Source organism: Antechinus flavipes, chromosome 1 (assembly GCF_016432865.1).
Source record: "Antechinus flavipes isolate AdamAnt ecotype Samford, QLD, Australia chromosome 1, AdamAnt_v2, whole genome shotgun sequence".
Lineage (NCBI taxonomy): Eukaryota > Metazoa > Chordata > Mammalia > Dasyuromorphia > Dasyuridae > Antechinus > Antechinus flavipes.
Window position 1 is genome coordinate 345,093,029 of NC_067398.1, and position 26,560 is coordinate 345,119,588.

At 32.1% G+C, this 26,560-nt stretch overlaps 1 protein-coding gene across 2 annotated transcripts in view; it reads left to right on the forward strand.

Moving 5' to 3' along the window:
• ZFR (zinc finger RNA binding protein) overlaps positions 1 to 26,269 on the forward strand; it is a 69,107-nt gene extending 42,838 nt beyond the window's left edge. The window contains exons 14-20 of one of the 2 annotated variants that reach the window (XM_051969551.1): positions 6,871 to 7,021; positions 9,521 to 9,662; positions 14,790 to 14,887; positions 15,740 to 15,835; positions 21,672 to 21,783; positions 21,909 to 22,006; positions 24,695 to 26,269. In XM_051969551.1, coding sequence (XP_051825511.1) covers positions 6,871 to 7,021; positions 9,521 to 9,662; positions 14,790 to 14,887; positions 15,740 to 15,835; positions 21,672 to 21,783; positions 21,909 to 22,006; positions 24,695 to 24,874 — 877 coding nt within the window. In that variant the 3' untranslated portion in view covers positions 24,875 to 26,269. Of the gene's footprint in view, positions 1 to 6,870; positions 7,022 to 9,520; positions 9,663 to 14,789; positions 14,888 to 15,739; positions 15,836 to 21,671; positions 21,784 to 21,908; positions 22,007 to 24,694 lie in introns of those variants that run through there. The other variant, XM_051969552.1, reaches the window with a different exon arrangement.
• The last annotated feature ends 291 nt before the right edge of the window (positions 26,270 to 26,560 follow it).

The window sequence follows — 26,560 nt, forward strand, 5'->3', positions numbered from 1 at the left end:
AATTACCTTTTCCCTTTCCTTCCTTTTTTCTCATTGAAAAAAGAAAGGAAGAGGCAGTTAGTTGGTGTAGAGGATAAGAGCACCAGCCCTGAAGTCAGAAGGAATTCAGTTCAAATTGGACCTCAGATACTTAACATTTCTTATCTGTGTGACCTGGTCAAGTCACTTAACCCCAATTGCCTCAGCCAAAAAAAAAGAAAGAACGAGAAATAAACTCTTGTATTGTCAAGTATAACATTGGCCATATTAAAAAAACATGTCTTGGTATGCACCATGGGTTCATCTCTTATCAGGAGCCAGTAGCATGTTTCTTACTTAATGAGTTCTGTGGAATTGATTGGACATTCTATCTATCAGAGATTTTCTGTGTCACAAAAATATAAACTATCCAGATTAATGGAAGAGGAAATAGAATACTTAACCCTGTTTCAGAAAAAGAAGTTGAACAATCTATCAACAAGCTCCCTAAAAAAAAAAATCCTTAGGGCCAGATGGATTCATAAGTGAATTCTACCAAAGATTTAAGTAACCATTCAAAAACCACATAAAGTATTTGAGGAAAAAAAAATAAGAACCTTACCAAATTCCTTTTCTGACACAAATAGGGTTTTGATACCTTAAGCAAGAAAAACAAACAGAAAGAAAAGTATAAACCAATTTCCTTAGTGACTATCAATACAAAAATTTTAAATAAAATACTATCAAAGAGATTATATAGTAAAGGTCATACACTATGACCCAGGTGGGATTTATTCTAGAAATGTCAGGTTAGTTCAGTGTTAAGAAAGCCATCAGCATAATTGACAACATAAGTAACAAAGAACAAAAACCACATGATTATTTCAGTTGATGAAAAAAAGCCTTTGACAAAATATAACAGCCATTCTTATTAAAATCACAAGTATCTACATAAAACTAAAAACAAGCATAATCTGTTAAGTATAATCCTTCCAATAAAACTAGAAATAAAGCACGAATGTCTGTTATCAGCAATGTTATTCAATATTCTATTAGAAATGCTAGCATAGATATATAATAAGAAAAATAAAGGTATAAAAATCGGAACAAAGAAAGTAACATTATCCCTCTGCAGATAATATGATGAAATAGAGAATCAACAGAAAAATTAGTTGAAACAATAACTTTAATAAAATTATAGGATATAAAATAAACCTATTTATAAACTTATCAGTATTTCTATATACTACCAGCAAGACCCAGCTGGAAAAGGTAAATTCCATTTAAAATAATCACAAGCAATATAAAATATTTGAGAATCTTATCTGCCAAGACAAACTCTGAGATTATATGAGCATAATTACAAAGCACTTTTCACAGAAATGAAGACAGATTTTAAACAATTGGAGAAACATGAATTACTCATGGATAATAAAAATGGCAGTTCTACCTATATTGGTAGACTACCAAAACTACCAAAAGAATTATTTTATATTGTAAAAAAAATAGTAGCAAAATTCACATGGAATAATGAAAATATCAACAACATCAAGAGAATTAATGGGGGGGGGGGGGAGGAGAGGAATGTTAAGAAAAGTAGTTTAACAGTTCCAGATTTCATATTTGTTCACAAAGCAGTAATCTTTACAACCATGTGGTACAGGCTAAGAATTAGAATGGGGGATCAGTGGAATAGGTTAGCTACACAGTATATAATAGTAAATGACTAGTGTTTGATACACCCAAAGATCTCAGATATAACCATTTCACAAAAATTGCTAGGAAAATAGGAAAGCAGTTTGATAGAAATTAGGCTGTATACCAAAATGAAGTCAAAATGGATAAATTATTTAGATATAGAGGGTGATATCCTAAACAAATTAGAGGGAAAAAACATACCTATCAGATCTATAGAAAAGGGAAGAATTTATATCTAAATGAAATAATGGGATTATGGGAAGTAAAGTAGATAACTTACATGAAATTATAAAGCTGCTTCCTTGTATAAAGCTTGCTACCACTTGTAGATCTACATCCCAAAGAGCTCTAAGAAAAGGGGAAAGGGCATATTTGTACAAAAATATTTAAAAGAACTCTTTGTGGTGGCACAGATTTGGAAATAGGATGCCCATCTTATAGCACAATACTATTGTGGTAAAAGAGATGAAAAACAGGATGCTTTCAGAAAAAAATTGGGAAGACATAATATATGAACTCTTGCAAAACAAAAAAGTGAGCAGAACTAGAACATTATACACAATAATGGCAGTATTATCAGGATAATTGTGAAAGACTCGATTAATGTGATCAAGACAATTACAAAAGGACTCATGATAAAAAAAAATGCTATCTTATAGAGATAGAACTAATCAACTCAATTCACACTGAAGTATACTTTTTAAAAATTATTTTTATTGCTTTATTTTCTTTTATATTATGGCTGCTATGAAAATGTTTTGCATAATCTTGTGTGTAATCAAAGTCAAATTGCTTACCTTCTCTTTTTTTTTTTTAATTTTTATTTAATAATTACTTTATATTGACAGAATCCATGCCAGGGTAATTTTTTTTTTTTTTTTTTACAACATTATCCTTTGCACTCGTTTCTTTTCCAATTTTTTTCCCCTCCCTCCCTCCACCCTCTCCCCTGGATGGCAAGCAGTCCTTTATTTGTTGGATATGTTGCAGTATATCCTAGATACAATATATGTTTGCAGAACCGAACAGTTCTCTTGTTGCATAGGGAGAATTGGATTCAGAAGGTATAAATAACCCGGGAAGAAAAACAAAAATGCAGATAGTTCACATTCGTTTCCCAGTGTTCTTTCTTTGGGTGTAGCTGCTTTTGTCCGTCATTTATCAATTGAAACTCAGTTAGGTGTCTTTGTCAAAGAAATCCACTTCCATCAAAATATGTCCTCATACAATATCGTTGTCGAAGTGTATAATGATCTCCTGGTTCTGCTCATTTCACTTAGCATCAGTTCATGTAAGTCTCGCCAGTCCTCTCTGTATTCATCCTGCTGGTCATTTCTTACAGAACAATAATATTCCATAACATTCAGATTCCACAATTTACCCAGCCATTCTCCAATTGATGGGCATCCATTCATTTTCCAGTTTCTAGCCACTACAAATAGGGCTGCTACAAACATTTTGGCACATACAGGTCCCTTTCCCTTCTTTAGTATTTCTTTGGGATATAAGCCCAATAGAAACACTGCTGGATCAAAGGGTATGCACAATTTGATAATTTTTGGGCATAATTCCAGATTGCTCTCCAGAATGGTTGGATTCGTTCACAACTCCACCAACAATGCATTAGTGTCCCAGTTTTCCCGCATCCCCTCCAACATTCATCATTATTTTTTCCTGTCATCTTAGCCAATCTGACAGGTGTGTAGTGGTATCTCAGAGTTGTTTTAATTTGCATTTCTCTGATCAATAATGATTTGGAACACTCTTTCATATGAGTGGTAATAGTTTCAATTTCATCCTCTGAAAATTGTCTGTTCATATCCTTTGACCATTTATCAATTGGAGAATGGCTTGATTTCTTCTAAATTTGAGTCAGTTCTCTATATATTTTGGAAATGAGGCCTTTATCAGAACCTTTAACTGTGAAGATGTTTTCCCAGTTTGTTGCTTCCCTTCTAATCTTGTTTGCATTAGTTTTGTTTGTACAAAGGCTTTTTAATTTGATGTAATCAAAATTTTCTATTTTGTGATCTGTAATGGTCTCTAGTTCATCTTTGGTCACAAATTTCTTTCTCCTCCACAAGTCTGAGAGATAAACTATTCTATGTTCCTCTGATTTATTTATAATCTCGTTCTTTATGCGTAGGTCATGGATCCATTTTGATCTTATCTTGGTATATGGTGTTAAGTGTGGGTCCATGCCTAATTTCTGCCATACTAATTTCCAATTATCCCAGCAGTTTTTATCAAATAATGAATTCTTTTCCCAGAAGTTAGGGGCTTTGGGTTTGTCAAACACTAGATTGCTATAGTTGACTATTCTGTCTTGTGAACCTAGCCTTTTCCACTGATCCACTAATCTATTTCTTAGCCAATACGAAATGGTTTTGGTGACTGCTGCTTTATAATATAATTTTAGATCAGGTACAGCTAGGCCACCTTCATTTGATTTTTTTTTCATTAATTCCCTTGAGATTCTCGACTTTTTATTGTTCCATATGAATTTTGTTGTTATTTTTTCTAGATCATTAAAATATTTTCTTGGAAGTCTGATTGGTATAGCACTAAATAAATAGATTAGTTTAGGGAGTATTGTCATCTTTATTATGTTCGCTCGGCCGATCCAAGAGCACTTAATATTTTTCCAATTATTTAAGTCTGACTTTATTTGTGTGGAGACTTTTTTATAATTTTGCTCATATAATTCCTGACTTTCCTTTGGTAGATAGATTCCCAAATATTTTATGGTATCAACAGTTATTCTGAATGGGATTTCTCTTTGTATCTCTTGCTGTTGGGTTTTGTTGGTGATGTATAAAAATGCTGAGGATTTATGGGGATTTATTTTGTAGCCAGCTACTTTGCTAAAATTATGAATTATTTTCATTTTCAATAGCTTTTTAGTAGAATCTCTGGGGTTCTCTAGGTATACCATCATATCATCTGCAAAGAGTGATAGTTTGGTTTCCTCATTGCCTACTCTAATTCCTTTAATATCTTTCTCGACTCTTATTGCCGAGGCTAGTGTTTCTAATACGATATTAAATAATAATGGTGATAGTGGGCAACCTTGCTTCACTCCAGATCTTACTGGGAAAGGTTCCAGTTTTTCCCCATTGCATATGATGCTTACTGATGGTTTTAAATATATGCTCCTGACTATTTTAAGGAAAAGTCCATTTATTCCTATGCTCTCAAGTGTTTTTATTAGGAATGGATGTTGGATTTTATCAAATGCTTTTTCTGCATCTATTGAGATGATCATATGGTTTTTGTTTGTTTGGTTATTGATATAGTCAATTATGCTAATAGTTTTCCTAATATTGAACCAGCCCTGCATTCCTGGTATAAATCCTACTTGGTCATAGTGTATTATCCTGGTGACGATTTTCTGTAATCTTTTTGCTAATATTTTATTTAAGATTTTAGCATCAATATTCATTAGGGAGATTGGTCTATAATTTTCTTTCTCTGTTTTCAGCCTACCTGGTTTAGGTATCAGTACCATGTCTGTATCATAAAAGGAGTTTGGTAGGACTCCTTCAATCCCTATTTTTTCAAATAGTTTATTTAGCATTGGGGTTAATTGTTCTTTAAATGTTTGGTAGAATTCACATGTATTTCCATCTGGTTGCTTACCTTCTCAAAGAAGAGGGAGACCCCACCCCATGAGGCAAGAGAATTTGTAATTGAAAAAAAATTTAATTGTTTAAAAATGTTTACATGTAATTAGGGAATATTTAATGATATATATAAAATTAATTTTACAAAAAGATTTTTCCATTTCCTCCCCACAAAAAAAAAATAAACTCAATTTTTTTTTTCAAAGTTGTTATGTTTTGGGGTTTGTTTTTTTTTTCAAATTTTTATTTTCATTCCCAAATTTTCTCCCTTTTTCAAGTCATTCCCCCACCTGTTGAGATTGCAAACAATATCCACTATATATGTGCGATCATGCAAAACATTTCTATATTAGCCAAATTGGTCCCCTTCTATCTCTGGGGGGGGGGGGGGGAAACAAACAAGAAAAAGAAAGTAAAAAAAGGCACGCTTCAATCTGCACTCAAGAGAGTTCATCAGTTCTCTCTCTGGTGATAGCATTCATCATAGGTCCTTTGATGTTGTGAATCATTGATCAGAATAGCTAATTCTTTCACAGTTGATCATCTTTACAATATTAACATTTACTGTGTACAATGTTCTCTTAGTTATGCTTGTTTCACTTTGTCTCAATTCATATGTCTTCCCAGATTTTTCTGAAACCATCCTGCTTGTTATTTGTTACAGCACGACAGTATTCCATCATAATCATATTCCATAATTTCTTTAGCCATTCCCCAATTGATAGGCATCCTCTCAATTTCCAGTTCTTTGCAACCACAAAAAGAGCTATTTATAAATATTTTTATTCATATGGGTCTTTTCCCTTTTCTTTTGATCATTCTGGGATACCGATCTAGAAATGTATTGTTAGGTTTCTTCTGACACTGCCACCATCCTATGGCAGGCTCTCATCACTTCATACTTGGATGTTGCAATAGCTTTTTAGGTGGTGTCCCTGCCTCATATCTCTCTATTATGGTTAATCTTCTACTCCAAAATTCATTAATTCTCTGTTACCAGCAACACACATATAAGTCCCTCTCATTGGCTTTTAAAACCGTTTAAAAACCTGGCCTCCTCTTATCTTTCCAGTCTTTTTACTCTTCTGTATACTTAGTACAGTGACATTGTTGTCTTTGGAAATGGGAAGGGAATAACAAGCTTGTATTAAATTATCCTATCTTACATTTTTCACTGTTGATCCTTTGTGTTTCTTTGTAGGCCCAATGCCTGCCTTCAGTATTTAGCATATTATCTGGAATAGGGTAACATCCTTTATAAATGGTTATTGACTGACAAGTTGAATTCTAATTTTGATAATATAGACTGCTCATTTTTAGTGGAATCTTTATGTGGCAAATTTTTAGCCTAATTTTATATATTAACTGGTAGGTATTCTTGCTTTTATTTATTTTATATAGAACTTTATTATTTTCTATATATATCTTCTCATTTGATCTTTTTTTTTTTTTTTTTTACCTGAGGCAATTGGGGTTAAGTAACTTGTACAGGGTCACACAACTAGGAAGTGTCAAGTGTCTGAGCCAGTAGATAGATGTTCTTATTGGATAAAAGAATATTACATTGTAATGAAATTTGATTTTATTTCAGAGCTTTGAAAGGAGTCTTGCGAGTAGGAGTATTGGCAAAAGGATTACTTCTCCGTGGAGATAGAAACGTAAACCTTGTTTTACTGTGCTCAGAGAAACCTTCCAAGACATTACTGAGTCGTATTTCAGAGAATCTTCCCAAACAGCTTGCTGTGAGTATTATCTGGAATGTTAATTTTTGCTCCTTGGTTGGGTTTAGAGTTATTGTCAAGACTGATCTTTAATTTATACCTAAAAACTCAGCATTAACTAATGTAAGCTTTCTAGGCAAACTTTTTTTTTTCCAATCATGCATGCTTTCTATCCAAGTTTTTTTTTTTTCTCCCCCCCTCATTCTACAATTTTATATTTTGTAGTGAATGCATTTGGCATCATATAATTTACCAGTTTACTTTTACAAGGTAACACTGAAACATTTTATCTTTAGTCTCCTTTTTTTTTTTTTTTGAGACTTGAATAATGAAGAGGAAAGCCATTTTTAATTGGGACTAAAAAGTAGCTATGTAAGTAAGTATATCTTTTTAGGTTTTAAGCCATTTACCAGTAATCTCTAAGTAAATGTCATCCTGCCTTTCTGATATCTTTTTGCCTTTTGATGATGCCCTCTATAACTTCCCTGTCTGAAAACTTGTAGTGGTTTGGAATGTTTCTAGTGAAGTCTAAGAACTCCAGATATAACTGATAAAGAATACTTTTTGTTCTCTTATTTAAATTTTTTTTAATTTTCTGAAATTTGAGTTCTATTTTTGTTAGTAGAATTGATTATAGTATTAAAAACACTTCTTAAATTCCTCATATAATTTAGATTGTCCTGAAGTTTATGAATTTTTTCCCCTTGGCACTATCTTATGTATAATTTTGGGGTCAAACAAAGGTCATTTAATTGTGTAAGCATTACACACATAATGTGTAAGCATTTGAGACCTCAAATGTTGCAAAACTTAAAAGTGTTGAGACAGCTCCCCTTCTTTTCTACCACGGCACATTCTTTAGTAGCAGTTTTGTTGTGTTGATATTGTTATATTTAGGCCAGTCCCCAAAATATCAGAGTGGAACAAAGCTGATAGTTCTACTACCTATGACCTATGACCTTGAGAAGATGGCTAAGGACAATATCATAGAATGGTTCCAGTGACTTGGCTCATGTAAGAATTGTGGGGCTTTAATAGTCATTAAATCAATGCAATAAAGAATTAAGAAATTTGTCTCAGCCAGTAACTTTATGCATTATCCCCTATTCACTCAATTCTTATGCAGGTGAACAATTAGAGGATTGGAGAGAGAGGTGAAAGGATCATAAACCCTGAGCCAACTGGGACCTGAGGGGCCATCTAATCCGATATCCTTGTTTTAAAGATGTGGAAACAAGGCTAGAAAAAAGTAGTAATTAAAGAGTCAGTAGCTAGTAAAGAATCAGTAAAGAGTCAGAAGAGTAAGATTTGTACTTATGTTCTCTGACCGTCCAAAGAAATTATAGGAATACCCATGAATTAGAAGGGATAGGAGTTTTGTGTTCATAAAGGAAACGAAAAGCCATAAATGTAAATACCAATTGATAATTCTCTTAAAATTATTTAAGTTTATTTTCCAAACAAATGCTTTTCAGTCTTTGTGTCAGATTCCAAAGTCTATTATTATTGATGTATGTTCTATTAATTAATTATTTTAATTTTTATTTACAAAACATATGCTTGGGGAACCCTTCAACACTGACCCTAGCAAAGCTTTCTGTTCCAAATTATCCCTTCCTTTCCCCCACTCCCTCCCCTAGATGGCAGACAGTCCAATACATGTTAAACATGTTAAAATATGTTAAATCTAATATATGTATACATATTTATACAGTTTTCTTGCTGCACAAGACCAAAGAGTCGTTATGACACCTGAGCATCAAGTGACCCTTCTCTTATGACCCAGAAGATTGTACTTTACAAATATTACTCCATGATCTAGCAAGAATTCCTTTTGCTTGAATTCAGGGAGTTTGTAAAAGAAATTGTTTCTGGTTTGTGATGAGGTTACATTTTTTTTTTAAATTAGGAGACAAAGAACTAGTTCTTTGCTGATCATATTTTCCTTGGATGCTTAAAAAATGAAATGGGCAAAAGTAAGATCCCTAAAATAGGGTCATAGAGTTAAGGAAACTGGTTATATTGTTAATGCTGAAGGGATTAAAATTAGGTAATCCTCAGTTATAATATTACCAGGCACAGTATAAAATTCATTGTTCAGGTCCAGAACAGAAACTTCCATTTTGAGGATAAATTTATCTCCTGGCTTCTGAGCCTATTTTAGACTGAGCCACAATGTGGTTATTCTTGCATATTAAAAAATAGCTATAAGTGAGGGATAAGAGTAAAAAAAATTTTTTTTTTCCTTGACAATTTTATGCCAACTTCTCTGCTATTATTCTCTTTTATCCAATTGGGTCAAGGCTGTGTCTCTAATCCTCACAATTGATTGACAGGCATATTTTGGCAAATTTATAAATTTGTGTGTAATAGAAAATTGGAGATTGAAAAGCACTGCTGTAAATATGATTACAGTTAGCACCAAGAAAGCAAATAAAAAATATTCCTTTTATTTGACAATACTAAAGGTGTCAATTGATAGATTTTATTTTATTATTATTTTTTTTTTTTGTCACATAGGTTATAAGTCCTGAGAAGTATGACATAAAATGTGCTTTATCTGAAGCCGCGATAATACTGAATTCCTGTGTGGAACCCAAAATGCAAGTTACTATCACGCTGACATCTCCAGTTATTCGAGAGGAAAACATGAGGGATGGAGGTTGGAAAGTTGTTAAAGATACTACTTTTCCAATAATTGTATCTATTCCGTTTAAGATGGCATTAAGCCCTAGAAGGCAACATGCTGGCATTACATATATATTAGGGAGAATTGACTTAGCAGACATTTCTGTTTGTGACCATTTCCTGAAAAGTTAATATTCTATTTGCTAATATACTTTATTTCTTGATCAAACTTCATAGCATGATTGATTTTGCTTTTTTTTTTTTTATTTTTTTATTTGCTAACCTCAGTTTTCTGGAAAAGTTCAAAATTATTTTTACCTGAGGACTTCAGGTATTTGGAAATTTTAGAAAAGTGGTATTTATAGCAAGGGGACTTTATAGAAGTTTTTTCCCCTGCATTATAATTTTTAAAACTGAAAGCATTTTAGAAACTACTGGATTTTTAACTAGATAAATAATGTTTAATACATTCTTAAGAGGCATTGTTACGTATCTAACATAGCTTTTAAATGTCATTTCCAGTTTTCTGAGGTTGCTCTTTGGTCTGGAGTGCTTTCATAAATACACAGCCTCCTGACATTTATAGGTTTGAGCATTTGACCCAGATACTATACAGGAAATATTTTAATAATAAATGGCATAGTTAGTGAGTTCAAGTCCAAGTCAGAGCTCTTAAAATCAATTTATATTTATAGAATATGAAATCCTGGTGCCAGCAGTGTTGCTTTAGGGACTGTTCTGTAACACTTTCAAAGCTTCCAAAGCTTTTAAGCCAACGAGCATGATCAGTGTCTGCAGTATGTTGGTTCTATCATTTTATGGGTCAGATAAAATTTACTTTGTTTCCTTTTATGTTGTTTCCATACATCTTACTAATTTGTTGAAATTGAGCTTAGTCTAGATCAGTATTATTATTCATAATGTAACCTTTGGGAAAAACCAAACTAATATAAAATACATGCATATAGCAAGACAATTAAGAATTTATATATAAAAAAATGATACCAACAGCTTTTCATTTCCCTTAATGTATGAGGGGTTTTTATCATAGCAGTATAATTTGTGAAGTCAAGAGCTTTGTGATAACAACTGCATTACGCTTTGTTGTCCAAATTCTTTCATGCCCCAGAGAACAAAGTTTCATTTCTTATAATGTGTTCATTGGAAATCTATTGAATTTCATGTGCTTCATTTCGCTTCATTTTAATATCTTTAAAGATAAAATAAATTTTGTGTGAAGAATTTTTTCTGGGGGCTTTTTGTTTTGTTTTGGTGGTTATTTTTTGTTTTTGAGTTTTTTTTGTTTGACACCCCTCCCATTGCCCCTTTCTTTTAAAACAGACCCCAGTCTGGTCTGGTCATGGGTTTTGCCAAGAAAATACTGTTTTTAAATCGGGTCAAATCAAGTCATATGTAATGTGTGACTTTTCATTTAAGATTTGGGAAGAAAATAATTTTGCTATTTTATAGTAGAGCAAAAGTCTTTAGGTTATGAGCTATAGGCATAATAACTTAAAAACTTTAATAACTTACCCCTTCCAAAGGAAACAAAACTATTTTTGTCTGACCCACATTTGAATTAGAATTACTGTTCTGAGTTTCATTTATCTGCTAAGTATTATTCTGAAGGAAACTAGCAAAACCAAAAATTAATAGATTTCACTTCAAGACACTGAGCTGAAAAATGGATATACAAAAATGTCAGATGTTTATACAGTGTTGCTTCACTGCAAATAAGTGCAGTAAATCATGTCTTCAGTTTTATTATGAAGATTGCTTCTTTCTTGCTGCAGAATAACGGTATGTGTGGTTTTTCTCTTACTGCAGCTCCCAATGCTCTGTGTCTTAAAATGGTTTAAAGCCTTTAGCTTGCTTCGGGGAGTTAGTTCAGTTGGTAAGGAAGGCTTTGCCGGAAGAATTCTTGTAAATGAAGACTTTGCATATAGTTTGGAATCCTGCTGATGGCCCCATTTAATTCCCCCTCCAAAAAAAAAAAATAAAATGACTTTAAAAAATCAAATTAAATTATTGAAATAACTGTTAATCGCATAGCAGTCATATCCTTCAGTAGTTTGCGTTTGACAGTTATCCATCGTTTCACAGAATTGACTTTAAATTTGATATGTTCAAAATGCTCTAACCCTTGCTGTGGAATCTTTTCTTCAGCAAGACAAGTATGTGTGTGTGTGTTTTTTTTTCCATCCTTAGCTTATCAGGCCCGGTCCAAAGCCTTCTAGCAGAGGGAATTGATTCCTGTCAGGGGTTGCTGCCAAGACATCGGAAGGATTTTTGACCAAGGTTTTCAAAAGCTCAGTGTCACACCTGCCATATTGAATAAGGAGGGGTTTTGGATGCATAGTTCTAGCATTTTACTGTCCCTTTTGTGTGTTTTTTGTTTTTGTTATTTTTTGTTATTTTTTTTTTTTGTCCTGGTCTCTCTCTTTCATAGAATTAAGCGGTGTTCACACTAGCTTTAAAATGGTTGACTGGATTTTATAACCACATTTACTGAAATTCATTTACCTGTTAACTTTTAATTAGTAAATAGTGTGGACACAGCATGTCTTCTAACTGACGATTAACCCCTTATTCATATATATATATATATATATTTTTAGAATACATTCAGATAGGGTAAGAATTTGCCTTTTGTTTTTGTAAATTAACCTAGTCTCTGTTGTATGTTAACCGGGTGTTAAGCAACAAATGTAATTTTAGTACATACAGTGAACTTTATTAAGGGGTTAATCCATTTGAAATGTAAAATGGGTACAAAAATCCACATATTAAATTTTATTTCAAATTCCCTAAGATATAGCCCTAATTTATCTTGAAATTGCAATAGGTGTCTTGGCATCTTTGGACTTAGATTATTAGGTAAAAATTTCAAGCTTATTTATGCTGTCCATCAGTGATATATGGGATACTTCTGAACCACAATGTAGAATTAAGATTTTCTGCTTGTGGATTGGGCTGGGGGTGGGGGGAGGTTTTGTATAAATTTGGAACAAATTACAAATATAAAATTTTAAATTAATAGGAATTAAAATCTACTTTCAATTCTAAGTTGTTATTTAAAAAAAAAAAAAAGATTGCACAGTATCACCTATTTGCACTCTAGTTTTAACCAAGTAAATATATAAGGGACCTTAAAGGCTTTTGGCACATTATGCCTTTTGTTCTTTTCTGCTTTTTACTACTTTCCTGGCTGTGCTTTCCAGTAGTCCCTTTTCCCTTCTCAAAAAGTGGCACAACTATCATTTTGTTCAGTTTATATTCTGGCTCCCAAAATTTGTCTTTACTACTTTTTCTCTGAATGTCTGTTTACTAATAATTTGCCTGAATATCTTAATTTTCATTACATTTGCTTCATAAAATATTTTTTGTAATAATAAGTTTATCTTCTGTTTTTTATTAAAATACCACAAATTTTCCATTCCTTGTATATCTAGACCTTCAAAAGATTCTGAAATTTCTTTTCATCTCATTATTACCTTTTTTTTAACCTTAATCTGGGTTGTAAGAATTAAAAATATCCCAGATTTTATAATAGAATTGATAAAATGTAACCTCTTACTTGACACTTAAAATATGCCCAGTATCTTTAAATATTTCTGAGAACTTAAAATTATTTAAAACAGTAGTAAATTTTCTAATTGAAAACAGTATTTTAAAAATAAAATACTTTTTTTCCTCAATCCTATTGCAATGTTCTGCGCTTGTTACATTAATGACCTTAGTTTTTCTGTGTTGTTTTCTAAATTCCCATTACATTTAATGGTATTCTGCTTAAGCATTATATGTAATTACTAAGTTATATAATCTAAAGCTTTTCCAAATGTATCATGTCTTTATACTGGGTTCAACAAACAGTTCCTATGACTTAGGCTACATTCTACCTTTTAAGTTTGTCAGCCATGCAATTTTTAACAAGACTTAGGGAGGCAGCATTATATAGGGCAAAATTATGGAACTTAGAAATCTGGGACCTCTGGTCTAATCCTTGCCCTGCTACTTACATTTATGACTTTAGTTAAAGCTGTCAGGTTCTTTTGGCTTCATTTTTATCATTTGTATACGATGAGCTTTGATCTCTGAAGTATCTTTCTACTCTTAACGTGATGAATACTAGTGAGTCACCAGTTAAGATTTATTTCATTACCAACTGGATATTTTTAGATTTATACATTCTTGCATTGAGATATATTAATTGAATATTGAATTGACTACTGTACCATTAAAAAGTACATAATTTTTTTCATTACTTGAAGTAATTTGTTTTACCCTGATCTCTAGATGCTATTGCTAGTTTTCCTCCTAAAGACTTTTGTTTTCCCTCCAGGGTGACAAATACACGATATCATAACGTAGAAATCATTTATTGAATTGAAGTATACAAAATATACTTTCTTAGTAAAACACTGTGCTTATTGCATCCACTTTTTATTCTGCTTTTATCAATAGTACCTGTTTCTCTTTTTCTGCTTTATATACATCCTCTCCAACTCTACCATGATGTGCTTTGAGAACTCTTTAAGAATTTTAAAAGGCATGTCCTAATTCCCTCTGCAGTAAGTCAAAAACTCTCCAGGAAAAATGTTTCTTCAATCTTTTTAGAATTAACTCTTTTCCATTATTTAAAATCTTTCTTTTCCACAAATTTCAAAATCTCTTTCAAACCTTGTTCACAATGATTTCCTTTCTGAAATTAGGTCCAAAATAGCCTGTGACCATTTAAGATGATGCACAAATTCCATAAGTTTGTTGTAAATTCTACTTTATTGAAGTGGATTTTTGTGTTCCCTCTGTCTTGTGTTCTTTGTGCTGGTGCACTGTGTCCAACCATCCTTCCTTTAACATTTAATTTTGGAGGGGATTTGTTTTCCTAGAACATTTATTTTAAATCTAATTACACTGTTGCAATAATTGCAGTGAAATAATAAAGTGACTGAGAGTTAAACTTCATTTTGCTCTCAACCTTCATATTGGGTTAACATTCTATGAATTCAAAAGAATTTTGCTAAATAATAATCATTGGTTTAAAAGTGTTAGTAAAATCTCAAATGGCATGTGTGACATTGAAGCTACTTTAAGGAAGTGTCTTGCTCACCTGGTCAAACACCCATTCCTCACTGCATTTTGCCAATTCAATCCATTTTAGATGTAACCTCGGGTATGGTGAAAGACCCACCGGACGTCTTGGACAGGCAAAAATGCCTTGACGCTCTGGCTGCTCTACGCCACGCTAAGTGGTTCCAGGTTCGGAACATCATTTTACTTTTTTCTTGTAGCCTTATGAGAGAGTAGTTCAGTTACAGTATGTTTAACTGTATATAAACACTCAAAGGTTGCCTATGGCAATGCTACTTTAAATTAAATGAACAGAAAAATGTTTAACATAGTTCAGTACAGATCTGCTTTATGCAGCTATTGCTGATTTGACAAGAAACTTACATTTTGGGGTGTTTGGTTTTTTTTTTGTGTGTGTGTGTGGTCATTGAGAAGGCGATGTTGAAAGCTTGACTCGCTCTGGATCACCATATGCTGTGTATTTATATTATATTCCATAAGGCTGCAGAGTACCTTTGCTTTAAATAATGGAATATGTGTTTAAAGCTTTGTGTTTAGTTTTAAGATTTTTTTCCTGTTTCTCTAAGTTTATAAGTGTAGGGAGTGAAAGGTGAGGAAGCAGCTGTTTGGTTTAGTGACTTTGCAGTCTTGCAAAGGCACAGTAAAGAAACCAAACAGATTCCCTCAACCTTTCAGTCCCTAGACAAAACTTTTTAGCTCCTTACTTTATTCCCTTTATTTCTAATATAGGCAGATTTTTAATTTACTGTTATAAATGAACATAGGTCAAAGTTCACAGGAGATCAAGAAATATTATTCTTGTATAATCTGTGCACTCTGACTTAAAGTACAGCTTAAAGTACTAACCCTGGCGTAAAATACTGCTGTAAATGGCAGCTCATGGAGTGAAATTTTGGAGTGATTTATTTCTGTCATTATAGCTGAGCTTCCATTGAACAGTGGTGTTTTAGCTTTTTTCATCAAGGGCTATTTTCAATAGTTTCTAGGATTAATTAATTTGATTTTTGTATTGCTCTCAAGGCTAGAGCTAATGGTCTGCAGTCCTGTGTGATTATCATACGTATTCTTCGTGACCTCTGTCAGCGAGTTCCAACTTGGTCTGATTTCCCAAGCTGGGTAAGTTGTTTAAAAGTTGTGTGCTGTGAAAAAATGTGTTGGTGATATTACTAATTTTTGAACCTAAAACTAACTTTATTTTAATTTTTATATTTTGTGTCTTAAAAATAGCATACTTTTTCCCCCTATGGAGGAGGGGGCAGAAACCAGGAACTTAAGTTTTTTTTTTGTTTTTTGAAAAAAAAAATATTTCTTCTAAAATAATTTGCCATCTAAATATAAAGTTGCTAGCTAAACGAACTCATTTTTCATATATTCTGTATTATTTCTGAAGAAGGTATTTGACAGGTAATTATAAATTTTGTCTTGAACATGCATGGTGTTAAGGTTCCAATAACTTATTTTGAATGATAACTTCAGTAACAATACCTGCTTCAGAGTCATTTGATTTACTTATGCCAAATAGCTTTCTATATTACCTCAGATTCAACCATTTTGCTTAAGGTACCATGACCCTTTAAGGCTTTAATTATTTTATAGTGGCTATTTAGTGGATAATGCTGAAATATTTTTTTTAATAAAGTTTTTATTTTGAGAATGAAATTGAGAATTTTATTACAATATATAGACTCGAAGGATTGGAAAGACCTTGGAGGTTGTCAATTCCAACCTGTACCTGAAAACAGTCCTCAACAACACTTTAAGTTGTCATCAGACCTTTGCTTGAAAGCTTCTAATTGTGGGGGGAGAGGGGTGACAGCAGTGTCTAATCTCCCTGGGGAAAATCCATTCATGGAAGTTTTTACTTAAGATAATCCTAAAATTAGCTCTTTGTAACTCCAATTCATTGTTGCTGTTTTTGCTCTCTGGAATAAAAGAGAACTGGCCCAATTGCTCTTTTATGTGACTAGACTTCAAAAGTCTAGAGACAATTATTATGTCCTTCTGGAAGTCTTAACTTCTTCAAGCTAAATATCCTCAGTTCCTCTAACAATCCTCACAGACATGAAACTGTAACTAACTCATCCAAATTATCAAAGCCTTCTGAAACAGGTGATTCCCAGGTCCTGAGCACAATCATAGAGTTTCATACATTAGAGAGTAAGGGGCGGGCCCAAGACCTAAACATTCTGCTTCTTTTCATGGCATCCTAAGGTTACATCAACATTTGATATTATCTCTTCAGCTTCTAGACCTATGACATTCCATATTCTTTACCAATGTGCTTCAATCAGGCTGTGAGCTTTCTTCAACTTCTACTTTGAGTTTGACTCAAAAATATAAGACTTTAAATATTTATCCCAGTTAAATTTAATCTTAGATTCAGCACAGTATTTTAGTGTGTCCTGATCTTTTTATCCTAGTACTGTATTACTTAGCTATTAACCTTATCAGCTTTTTGTTTTTTGCCGATTAGGTAAACTGCCATCTATGCTTTGATTCATGTCATTGGGGAAAAAAAGTAAAACAGCAGAGCTCCCATGGATTAAATAACTCCTTGGAATGCATTTGAAATAGTCATAATTGTACTGCTTAAACACAATAGGTACAATTCAGTGCCTACTTGGGTACTTTATATGTAGTAGATATTCAAATAATGTCTTTTGATCTGAATACATTATCAGTGAGTCATCATTTAAGGTAATAGCTTCTTAATTTTCTTGGTGTGTTAAGGACTCCTTTATCAAATTAACAGAAACACTATTTTTAAAATGTTCTTAATAGTTATTTCTAATTTTAAAGTTAGTTCGCCAGGCATAAGTAAAAATAAAGAAGGGTTAGTTTATGGATGTGAGAATTACAAAGAAAACTATGTTAGTTTGGCGATTAATTCCTCTTGGTCGTCTTCTTTTTAGACCAGATGGTTGACACTTGAGTACAGGTGGGCTAATTAATTTAAGCTAGTATGCTTTGCTGATTAATGCAAATGTAAGTCACCAAATAAGTCAACAATCAGCATGAACATATAATTTTCAGAAGAGGGAACAAAAATTGTTATAAATCACTAGTAAAAATGTTCGGTCTCAATCATAATTAGAACTGAAAATAGCAAACCATTTTGAGGTCTCCTTCCATTGCAGCACAACCAACAGATTAGTCAAAATAATAAAAGACATCAAAACAATGCTGACAGGGTTGCAAAGGAAAAGGTATACTTATTCATTAATGCTTAAATTACATACTTGAGAAGAATTTTACTCAGACCTGTAGATTCATTAATTCTATTTTTGGAAATACAACATGAAATTGTAACAGAGAATAATCTGGAGGCAGTCTAAATATCTAGTCATAGAGAAGAATGGTTGAATAAATAGTACATTAATATAGTGCAATACTACATTGCAGCTAAGATCAAGTATAGGAATGCAGTGAAATCTGAAAATACTTTTATAAAATAAAGCAAAATAGAAAAGGCAGCCTATCAAAGCACATTTTAGTTACAACCACATGGAGAAAAAAGAACAATTGAATGAGAATTACTGTATGTAATAGGCTAATTAAAATATAAGTTAATGCCTAATTAAGTTTAGCTGTACCGATGTTCATCTTGTTAATAAAACAGTTAATGTTTTAAAATGAAATCAGAAAGTCCAAAGATAGGAGTACCTCTTCCCTTTTCCTGTTTATTAATGTCACAGTCTTAGATCTTTAATGATTTAGTATGAGATGCTATTTTATAATGTCAGTATTTTATCTATCATCATATTTTACCTATTCTAAACATGTAATTCTTTAATTTTAATTTCATTTCTTATAATCTTTTATATTCCACTTAGGCCAAGTTAACATATACTCGGAGTCTCTAAATTTGTAGTAAATTATTATTGCTGAGTTACACTAAATCCTTTTTAGACACTACCCAAAAAAATATATTTTTGAAAGCTAAAATTTCTTAAATGGGCTTTACAGTGTTGTTTCATAAGCTAGTGACCTGTGAGTCTAGATGGTTGCTTTTAACAGGCATTGTATATACATTTATACCCTTCATGATAAAGAGAAGATCATGGTTTTCCTTTTTCTCCTTATGCCCTCATATATTTTGTTTAAATAGAAAATCCAGAATGCTATCTTAAAGATTAAATCACAAACTAAAACTTTTAAAGCATGGAGTCATTAAGGTTGATTAATTTTTCCTTATGCCAACCTTGAACTCTTTGTTATCATTCTCATATTATCCTTTCCAACAAATGCTATTAACATTGTATAAGAATGCCTTGCTGGAGAATGAGACTTGTTTCAGGAAACTTTTTGGACTTCTAAAATTCAGCTTTTAAGTAACAAAATATTTGGTGGACCATTTTTGATGAAAACCTTTCTAAAATGTATTGTTAGCTACTTTGGCCTCTTTAAACAGTGTACAGCACAATAATTTCACTTTTATTTGATGGTTAGAGTCATTGTTGTGAACATGACATTCAGCAAACATTTACTAAATGTATATTTTTTCTGTCATTGTTCCAAATTGGGGGTGGGGGGGGAGATAGGGGGGAAAGAAGGCAAAAACAGTCCTTGTTCTCAAAGTCTTTACATTCTCAAAGAGAAAATATGTACATAACTAGGTACATAGAAGATGTAAGTATGTGAAAGTTAATATCACAGGTAAAAAGCACTTTAGTAATTGGGAGTTGAAGGAGGAGAAGGCCAAAAAAGTCTCTGGCAGAAGGTGAAATTTTAACTTGAGTCTTGAAGGAAGCTAGGGAAACAAAGTGAGGGAACTCCAAGGATGGAGGGTAAAGGCAGGAAGCAGAACTAGAATATTGTTTTCAAGGAAATAGCCAGAATAGTCAGACCTTGGAATGAAGAAAGACTGGAAAAGTGGGGAAGGGCAAGTTTACGAAGAATTTTAAATGCCAACCAGAGGAAAAGGCAAATGGCAGAGTTGATAGTAGTCAAATTTATTTACTTTTATGTTTTATTGATGTGTTAAATTTTTTCTAATATCACTTTAGTGTTCTGTCAAATGGAATCCTCCCAAGTAAGAAAGAAAGCAATTATACAAAATCAACTAACATAATTATTTCTAATATGGTCTAGCATTCTACATCTGTAGTCCCCAGTTCCTGTGTTTATAGGAGAAACATAATTGGTTCTAAAATAAAAGTTAATAGGTACCAAATCGGGCTTGGGATAGAAATTGGCCCCACCATGTAGGCATTGACCTTTCCTAGTTCTTGTTGTGTTGCAAGCAGTTGAAGTTGCTAGGTAAATGAATTCTGGATAAGTGAGGTGCCATTTAATGTTCATTGTTGCTAAATGATTCATCATGTATGCTTTCAAAGCTAGCACTGATCTGCAAGCTAGAAAATCTCAAGTTCCAATCATATCCAGAATTCAAAATTAATACTTTGTTTTGAAAGTTAAAATGCTTACAAATTTCAAAACACATAAGATAAGGCATAGATTAGTTTGACTTGTATATAATTTGTAATTCTAGCTTTTTAATTAATCAAGTCCACTTGATAATAAAAGTGTATATGATTTTAAAACCCTGTTTTTAATCTGTTACTATTTTCTTGTACAAACATATTTTTACGTAATTGTGGTGACACTGTGAACTTTCCATTTTACTTCTTAGAGTTCTCCAAGGGCAGGCCTTATTTGGTTTTTGTCTTTGTGTTCCAGTGTCTAACAAATAGGAAGTAGATATTTATTAGTAGATTTAATTGAATTAGATATTATGAATTATCATTTGAGAAACTATGATGCAATGCAAAACAACATTAGATTTGGATGTCAAGTACTTGAGAGTTTATTGTTAAATTTGTGCTTTACTTCTTCCTAAATGGGCAAGACAATCTCTTTGTGTAGGGTTATAATTTCATCTATAAAATCAAGGTAGATATAAGCTTTTTCCAGATTTGAAGCTGTTCTCTTTTCTGTATATTATTTTTGTCACTTAAAATGGCAGTGTATTATTATATTAAGAGAACTATAATTGGGACATTTGGATTGTTTCCCATTGTTTGCTGTTATGTATTTCATTTAACTGTTGTTTTGCACATACTTTTTAAAATTTAACTTTTTTTTTTCCATTTTAAATTCTCCTCATTCATTCCTCTACCCAATGAGAAATCAAGGAAAAAAATAGAACTTGTTACAAATATGCATAGATATGCAGAAGAACTTTGCACATCAGTCAAGTGTTCAGGGGAAGAAAGACTTCACATTCTATCCACTGAGCTTCTTCATTTACCTCATTTAGTAGTACTGGTCACTTACTTTTTGGAAAAGTAATTTATTAAAAATTAAGGCATAAAAGATCATTTCTAAGATGGGCATTTATAGTTGCTACTAGGAGAGCAAGATCATAGATCTAGTTGTGCCTCAAATAAAAATTACGGTTTTGTTGTTTATAAACAATAAGGGGGGAAACCTATAATCTTTAACTTAAAAGGATCAGAATATTACATTATGAAAATGTGCTTGAGTCCTTCAAAAGCTACTTAGATGAAATAATTTGAGCCTTTAAAATTTGAAAAATTTCATGTACTTTGACTATACTTAAACTTATGAATGGATCTGTGATCTTCTCATGTGGGTATTTCTTCAACCAACTTAGGTCACAATTCATATCTCATCTTTTTGTCTTTTATTTTTCTATATATTCTCTGTTGAATCTCGAGTTTCACCTCTTGTTTTTGGTAATGTGAATGCTAATTTATTTTATAAATAGTGGCCACAAATGATTTCAAAATTTTATTTACTTTTGTAAATGCAAACTGCAATGAGTTTAGAATATAAGTTGATGCTTATGTTTTCTTTTTACTGGTTTAGTTTCACTCTTCTAGAACCTTTCATTTTTTACTGACAAAATTGTATTCTCACTAGCTTCAGTAAAACAGCATTGCAATTTTTTGAGGGTTCACTATTAAAACAACATTAAAATTTTTTTTAGGCTATGGAGTTACTAGTAGAGAAAGCAATCAGTAGTGCTTCTGGACCTCAGAGTCCTGGGGATGCATTGAGAAGAGTTTTTGAGTGCATTTCTTCAGGAATTATTCTTAAAGGCAAGTTACATTTAATCAATTTTTTTAAAAAATCTTATAGCTGAATATAATCTTACAGCTATAATCTTAGAGGACTGAATAATTTTTAAAAGGTAATGAATATATTTAATGGTAATGTTCTACAGGTGGTCCTGGACTTCTAGATCCCTGTGAAAAGGACCCATTTGATACACTGGCTACAATGACTGACCAACAACGGGAAGATATTACTTCTAGTGCTCAGGTAATATTAATATCTCTTAAAATGGAAGTTTTACAGCTAACTAACTGTAAGGGATCAGGATCACATAGCTTGTAAATATCTGAGCTGGCATTTAGCCTAGGTTTTTTTCACTCCCAAATCCAATTGAAATTGCCTTCTACCCCATGCTATTGTACTATTAGATTATCCTAGGGAATTCTGCTCTTTCACTGGCATTGGGAAGATCATTGGATATTAATCACTTGGATGGAATATAATATAGATCTGTTTTAAGATGTGAAATACCATTAGTAAAATGAAGTGGCATTAAATAGTCTCCTAAAATTCTTCCTGGTTCTGGGTGATCCTAGGTAAGTAACCTTAGGTTGTCCAATTTGAGATTATTTGTCATTTAAAAAAAAAAAAAAAAAGGAGCTTAAATTTTGTATTTTACTTGTTACAGACTCTAGGTTTTTAGAATGAGCTCTTCCCATTACAGTATTCATAAGACTTAAAAGTTTTCTTACACAGGATAAGGGTATATGTTTTGTGCTTAATAGGGAATTTCATATAGTACCTTTTCAATAGATTTTATTCTTAAAATTGGACAGGATTTTCACTCATGTGACAGTTTTATAAAGACACATATTAATAAACCTGTTATTTCAAGTTTAAAGATTAGCTCTAATTTTCTAATCTGCTAAATTTAGCTGGACTGCTGTGATTAAATAAGTGTAGCACAGAGGTGTCAAACTTATTAAGATGCCAAACCATATTAAAATGATATTGAGAAGTGTTTTGTAAACAAATTGAAATATAATAAAATACGTAGTTTTCCAAGTTATTCTAAGATAACAGAAATATCAATATATGAAAGGATATTTACATGCAGTTTATATTCCCTTCTCACTTTTTCTCTTCCCCCCACTTCTCTTCTTTCTGTTTGAATATGATACTACTTGTATAGCATGTAGGAAGAAGAGATAAATCAGCTTACGATTTTAGTTAGAATTTTTGTTCAATGTCAGATTCCTTGCTGCCTTGGGGAAGAAGGGAAAAAAATTTGGAACGCAAAAATCTTTTTTTTTTTTTTTTTAATTTTATAACTTTTTATTGACAGAACCCATGCCAGGGTAATTTTTTTACAACATTATCCCTTGCACTCAATTCTGTTGCGATTTTTCCCCTCTCTCCCTCCATCCCCTCCCCCAGATGGCAAGCAGTCTTATATATATTAAATATGTTGCAGTATATCCTAGATACAATATATGTGTGCAGAACCGAACAGTTCTCTTGTTGCACAGGGAGAATTGGATTCAGAAGGTATAAATAACCCGGGAAGAAAAACAAAAATGCAAATAGTTTACATTCATTTCCTGGTATTCTTTCTTTGGGTGTAGCTGCTTCTGACCATCATTGATCAATTGAAACTCAGTTAGGTCTCTTTGTCAAAGAAATCCACTTCCATCAGAATACATCCTCATACCGTATCGTTGTTGAGGTATATAATGATCTCCTGGTTCTGCTCATTTCACTTAGCATCAGTTCATGTAAGTTTCTCCAAGCCTCTCTGTAGTCATCCTGCTGGTCATTTCTTACAGAACAATAATACTCCATAACATTCATATACCACAATTTACCTAATCATTCTCCAATTGATGGGCATCCATTCAATTTCCAGTTTCTAGCCACTACAAACAGGCACAAAAGTCTTTACAAAAATGAATGTTGACCTTTACATGTATTTGGAAAAATAAAATACTATTGAAAATGATGATTTTTTTAAATTTGAATTTAATTCAATTTTATTTAAATTGCAAATTAGAAAGGAGTGTCACAAATTAGACTGTAAAATCATAATTTTGAAGTAATATCAAGAGAAATTATTTTATCTAGCCTAGTAAAAAGAAGCTAAGCAGGTGCTAAGTGTTTTCCATTGCCTTGAAAAAACGAAGCAAAAATATCTTAAACAATGGCAGGAAAAAACTGATTAGGAAAAACAGATTTGTTCAGAATGAAGGTCGTCAAATATTGGAATGGAAGGCTGTTGAATTTTCAAATATGTTTTTAGTAATAAATGAGATTGGTTTTTATAGTCCAAAATCCAGTTTTAATAGTTTTAATATCCAGTACTAATATTCAACAAAATCATTCGAAACATGTCTATAATGAATTTGACAGTTTAACCTAGGCATGAAGCAGTAGAGCATTGGTTTTATACATAGTTATTTGTTAATGAAACCATGGAAGTATAGTATTGATGGTTTTTTTTTTTAATGAAAAATAAATTTTTTATTTATACATGTAAAGTTAATATATGGGCATTTTTTTTAGTAAATACATTTTTTCTATTTCATTTTTTAATTTTCAGTAGTATTTTATTTTCCAAATACATGTAAATATGAAGTTTTTAACATTCATTTTTGTAAGACTTGCATTCCAAATTTTTCTCCCTTCCCAAGACAGCAAGTAATCTGATATTTTTAAAATATTTCCATAGTAAAGTTAATATTGGGGTTTAACCAAATCTGATTGAATAAATTATTTGGGTGATATTTTTTCTTAAATATATAAATATGCTAGCCTTTGAAACTTGATGGGTTTGGAAGAAGTAGTGGTACTTTGCAGAGGGGGGAGGGGAGGAGTTGGGTTTTTTAGTAATGTTTAGGTTGTTTGTTTGTTTTTTTTCTTTCTTCAACTGCACTCCACAATGGCTCTTTCTCTTAACAGTTTGCTCTGAGACTCCTTGCATTCCGTCAGATACACAAAGTTCTAGGTATGGATCCTTTGCCTCAAATGAACCAGCGCTTCAATATCCACAACAACAGAAAACGAAGAAGGGACAGTGATGGAGTCGATGGATTTGAAGCTGAAGGAAAAAAAGACAAAAAAGATTATGATAACTTTTAAAAAGTTTTTGTAAATCTTCAGTGTTAAAAAAAAAAAAAAAAAAAAAAAACGGTGTGCCCAGTTGTTGGCTGTTTTTCATTCATAATAATGTCTACTTTGAAATGCTTTTCAAAAAGTTAGAGGGTTAATTTTATGGAAAGAACCAGGTGTTTCTGTGAATTTAAAAACTTTTAACGAATGTACAGTGTTAGGTATTTTATGAATGGAAAGACACCAAAAATATTTGTACTCAAAATAAGGGGGAGGGCTGGTAAAATAAGTTTAGTTCAGATTTTTGCCATTATTTTACTCTTACTTTACTAGCTACTTGTTAGAGATTCCCCCCATCTCTGTGTCTTTTATTAACTAATGCATTGTCTTCTTAAATCTTAACTGTATTTAATGCAGCATCCGTGCTTCTGTTGCTACATGTATTTTGATATTTTTATTTAGAGGTTTTGTTTGCTCTTTGACACTAGTTGTAAGTTACTTTGTGTTATAGGTAATATACAGCTCCCCTCTCCCCTTAATATTTTACAGCAGAACTTTTTTTTGTAAAGTGAGACTGCAGAATTTTTTTTTGTTTGTTTGTTTCTTTTGTTGTTGTTCTATATGTGAAGGATTACAACACAAAAAAAGTTACCTGCCATTTAAGTGCTCAGAAATGAATATTTCTGCAGATCTTGTGGCATTTGTCTCTTTAGTGTGATATAAAGGTGTAATTAAGACAGATTTCTGTTATTCTAATCAAGTTTGCTGTTAGTTGTGCATTAGCAGTATAAAAGCTAATATATACCGTATGGTCTTGCAACAGTTTTAAAGCATCTGCATAATTGATAATAAAAGTGCATGACATTTTTGTTTTTAATAGACGGACTTTAAAAACTATCATTTTAGGTTTATTGCGTAGATCTTTGTACAATTGACTTTTGACATAGCAAGGCCAAAAAATAACTTTCTGAACATTTTCTTTTGTGCATGTTGAAAGGGCATTTTCACATTTAAGTGGGCTAACATATTTTCAAAGAACTTTATCAGTGTGGACTAACACCAATAATTAGCCCTTAATTATGATGGAATTTTCTCTTATTGGTGCCTGTGAGGTTATTCTAGCAACTATTTCACTATAACACAGTTCAGTGATTTCCTCCCTCATGCCCCAATACTTTTCAGGCTGTTAAAGTAAGGTTGATAAAATATTTATTGGACAAAAAAAGTAAGATTTTTATCAAAGAAAAACCCAGAAAATTATTTGATATGGCCATCTTATCTGCTTATGTCACCTTCAAAAAGCTAAATATTTTAGCAGTGGTGTAATGAAAGTGACATCGGATTGTTGATGTATGCTCTGGTACACAGGTGTCATTTTGTTGTCACAGCACTACAGTGAAATACGCAAATAAAAACTTAAATTCATTTAATGAGTTAAATTCATTATATGTTAGAACTGACACTTTAGTGGTTCTGTTTGGTCTATACTATCTAGGTCAAGTTATATTAAAACTCAAGAATTGGCATTCACCCAATATTCTATTTCTAGTTCATAGTATTCCTGGAATGTTTTCAAAATTAGATTTCTGGAGATTTCTGAATTTTTGTTTTATTATTTAGGCCTGATTTTGTTATTTGATTTTAGATTTGAGGCTGCCTCAAATTTTTTGAGAGGCTGAACAGTATAACAGGGGAAAAACACTAAACAAGAAGTTG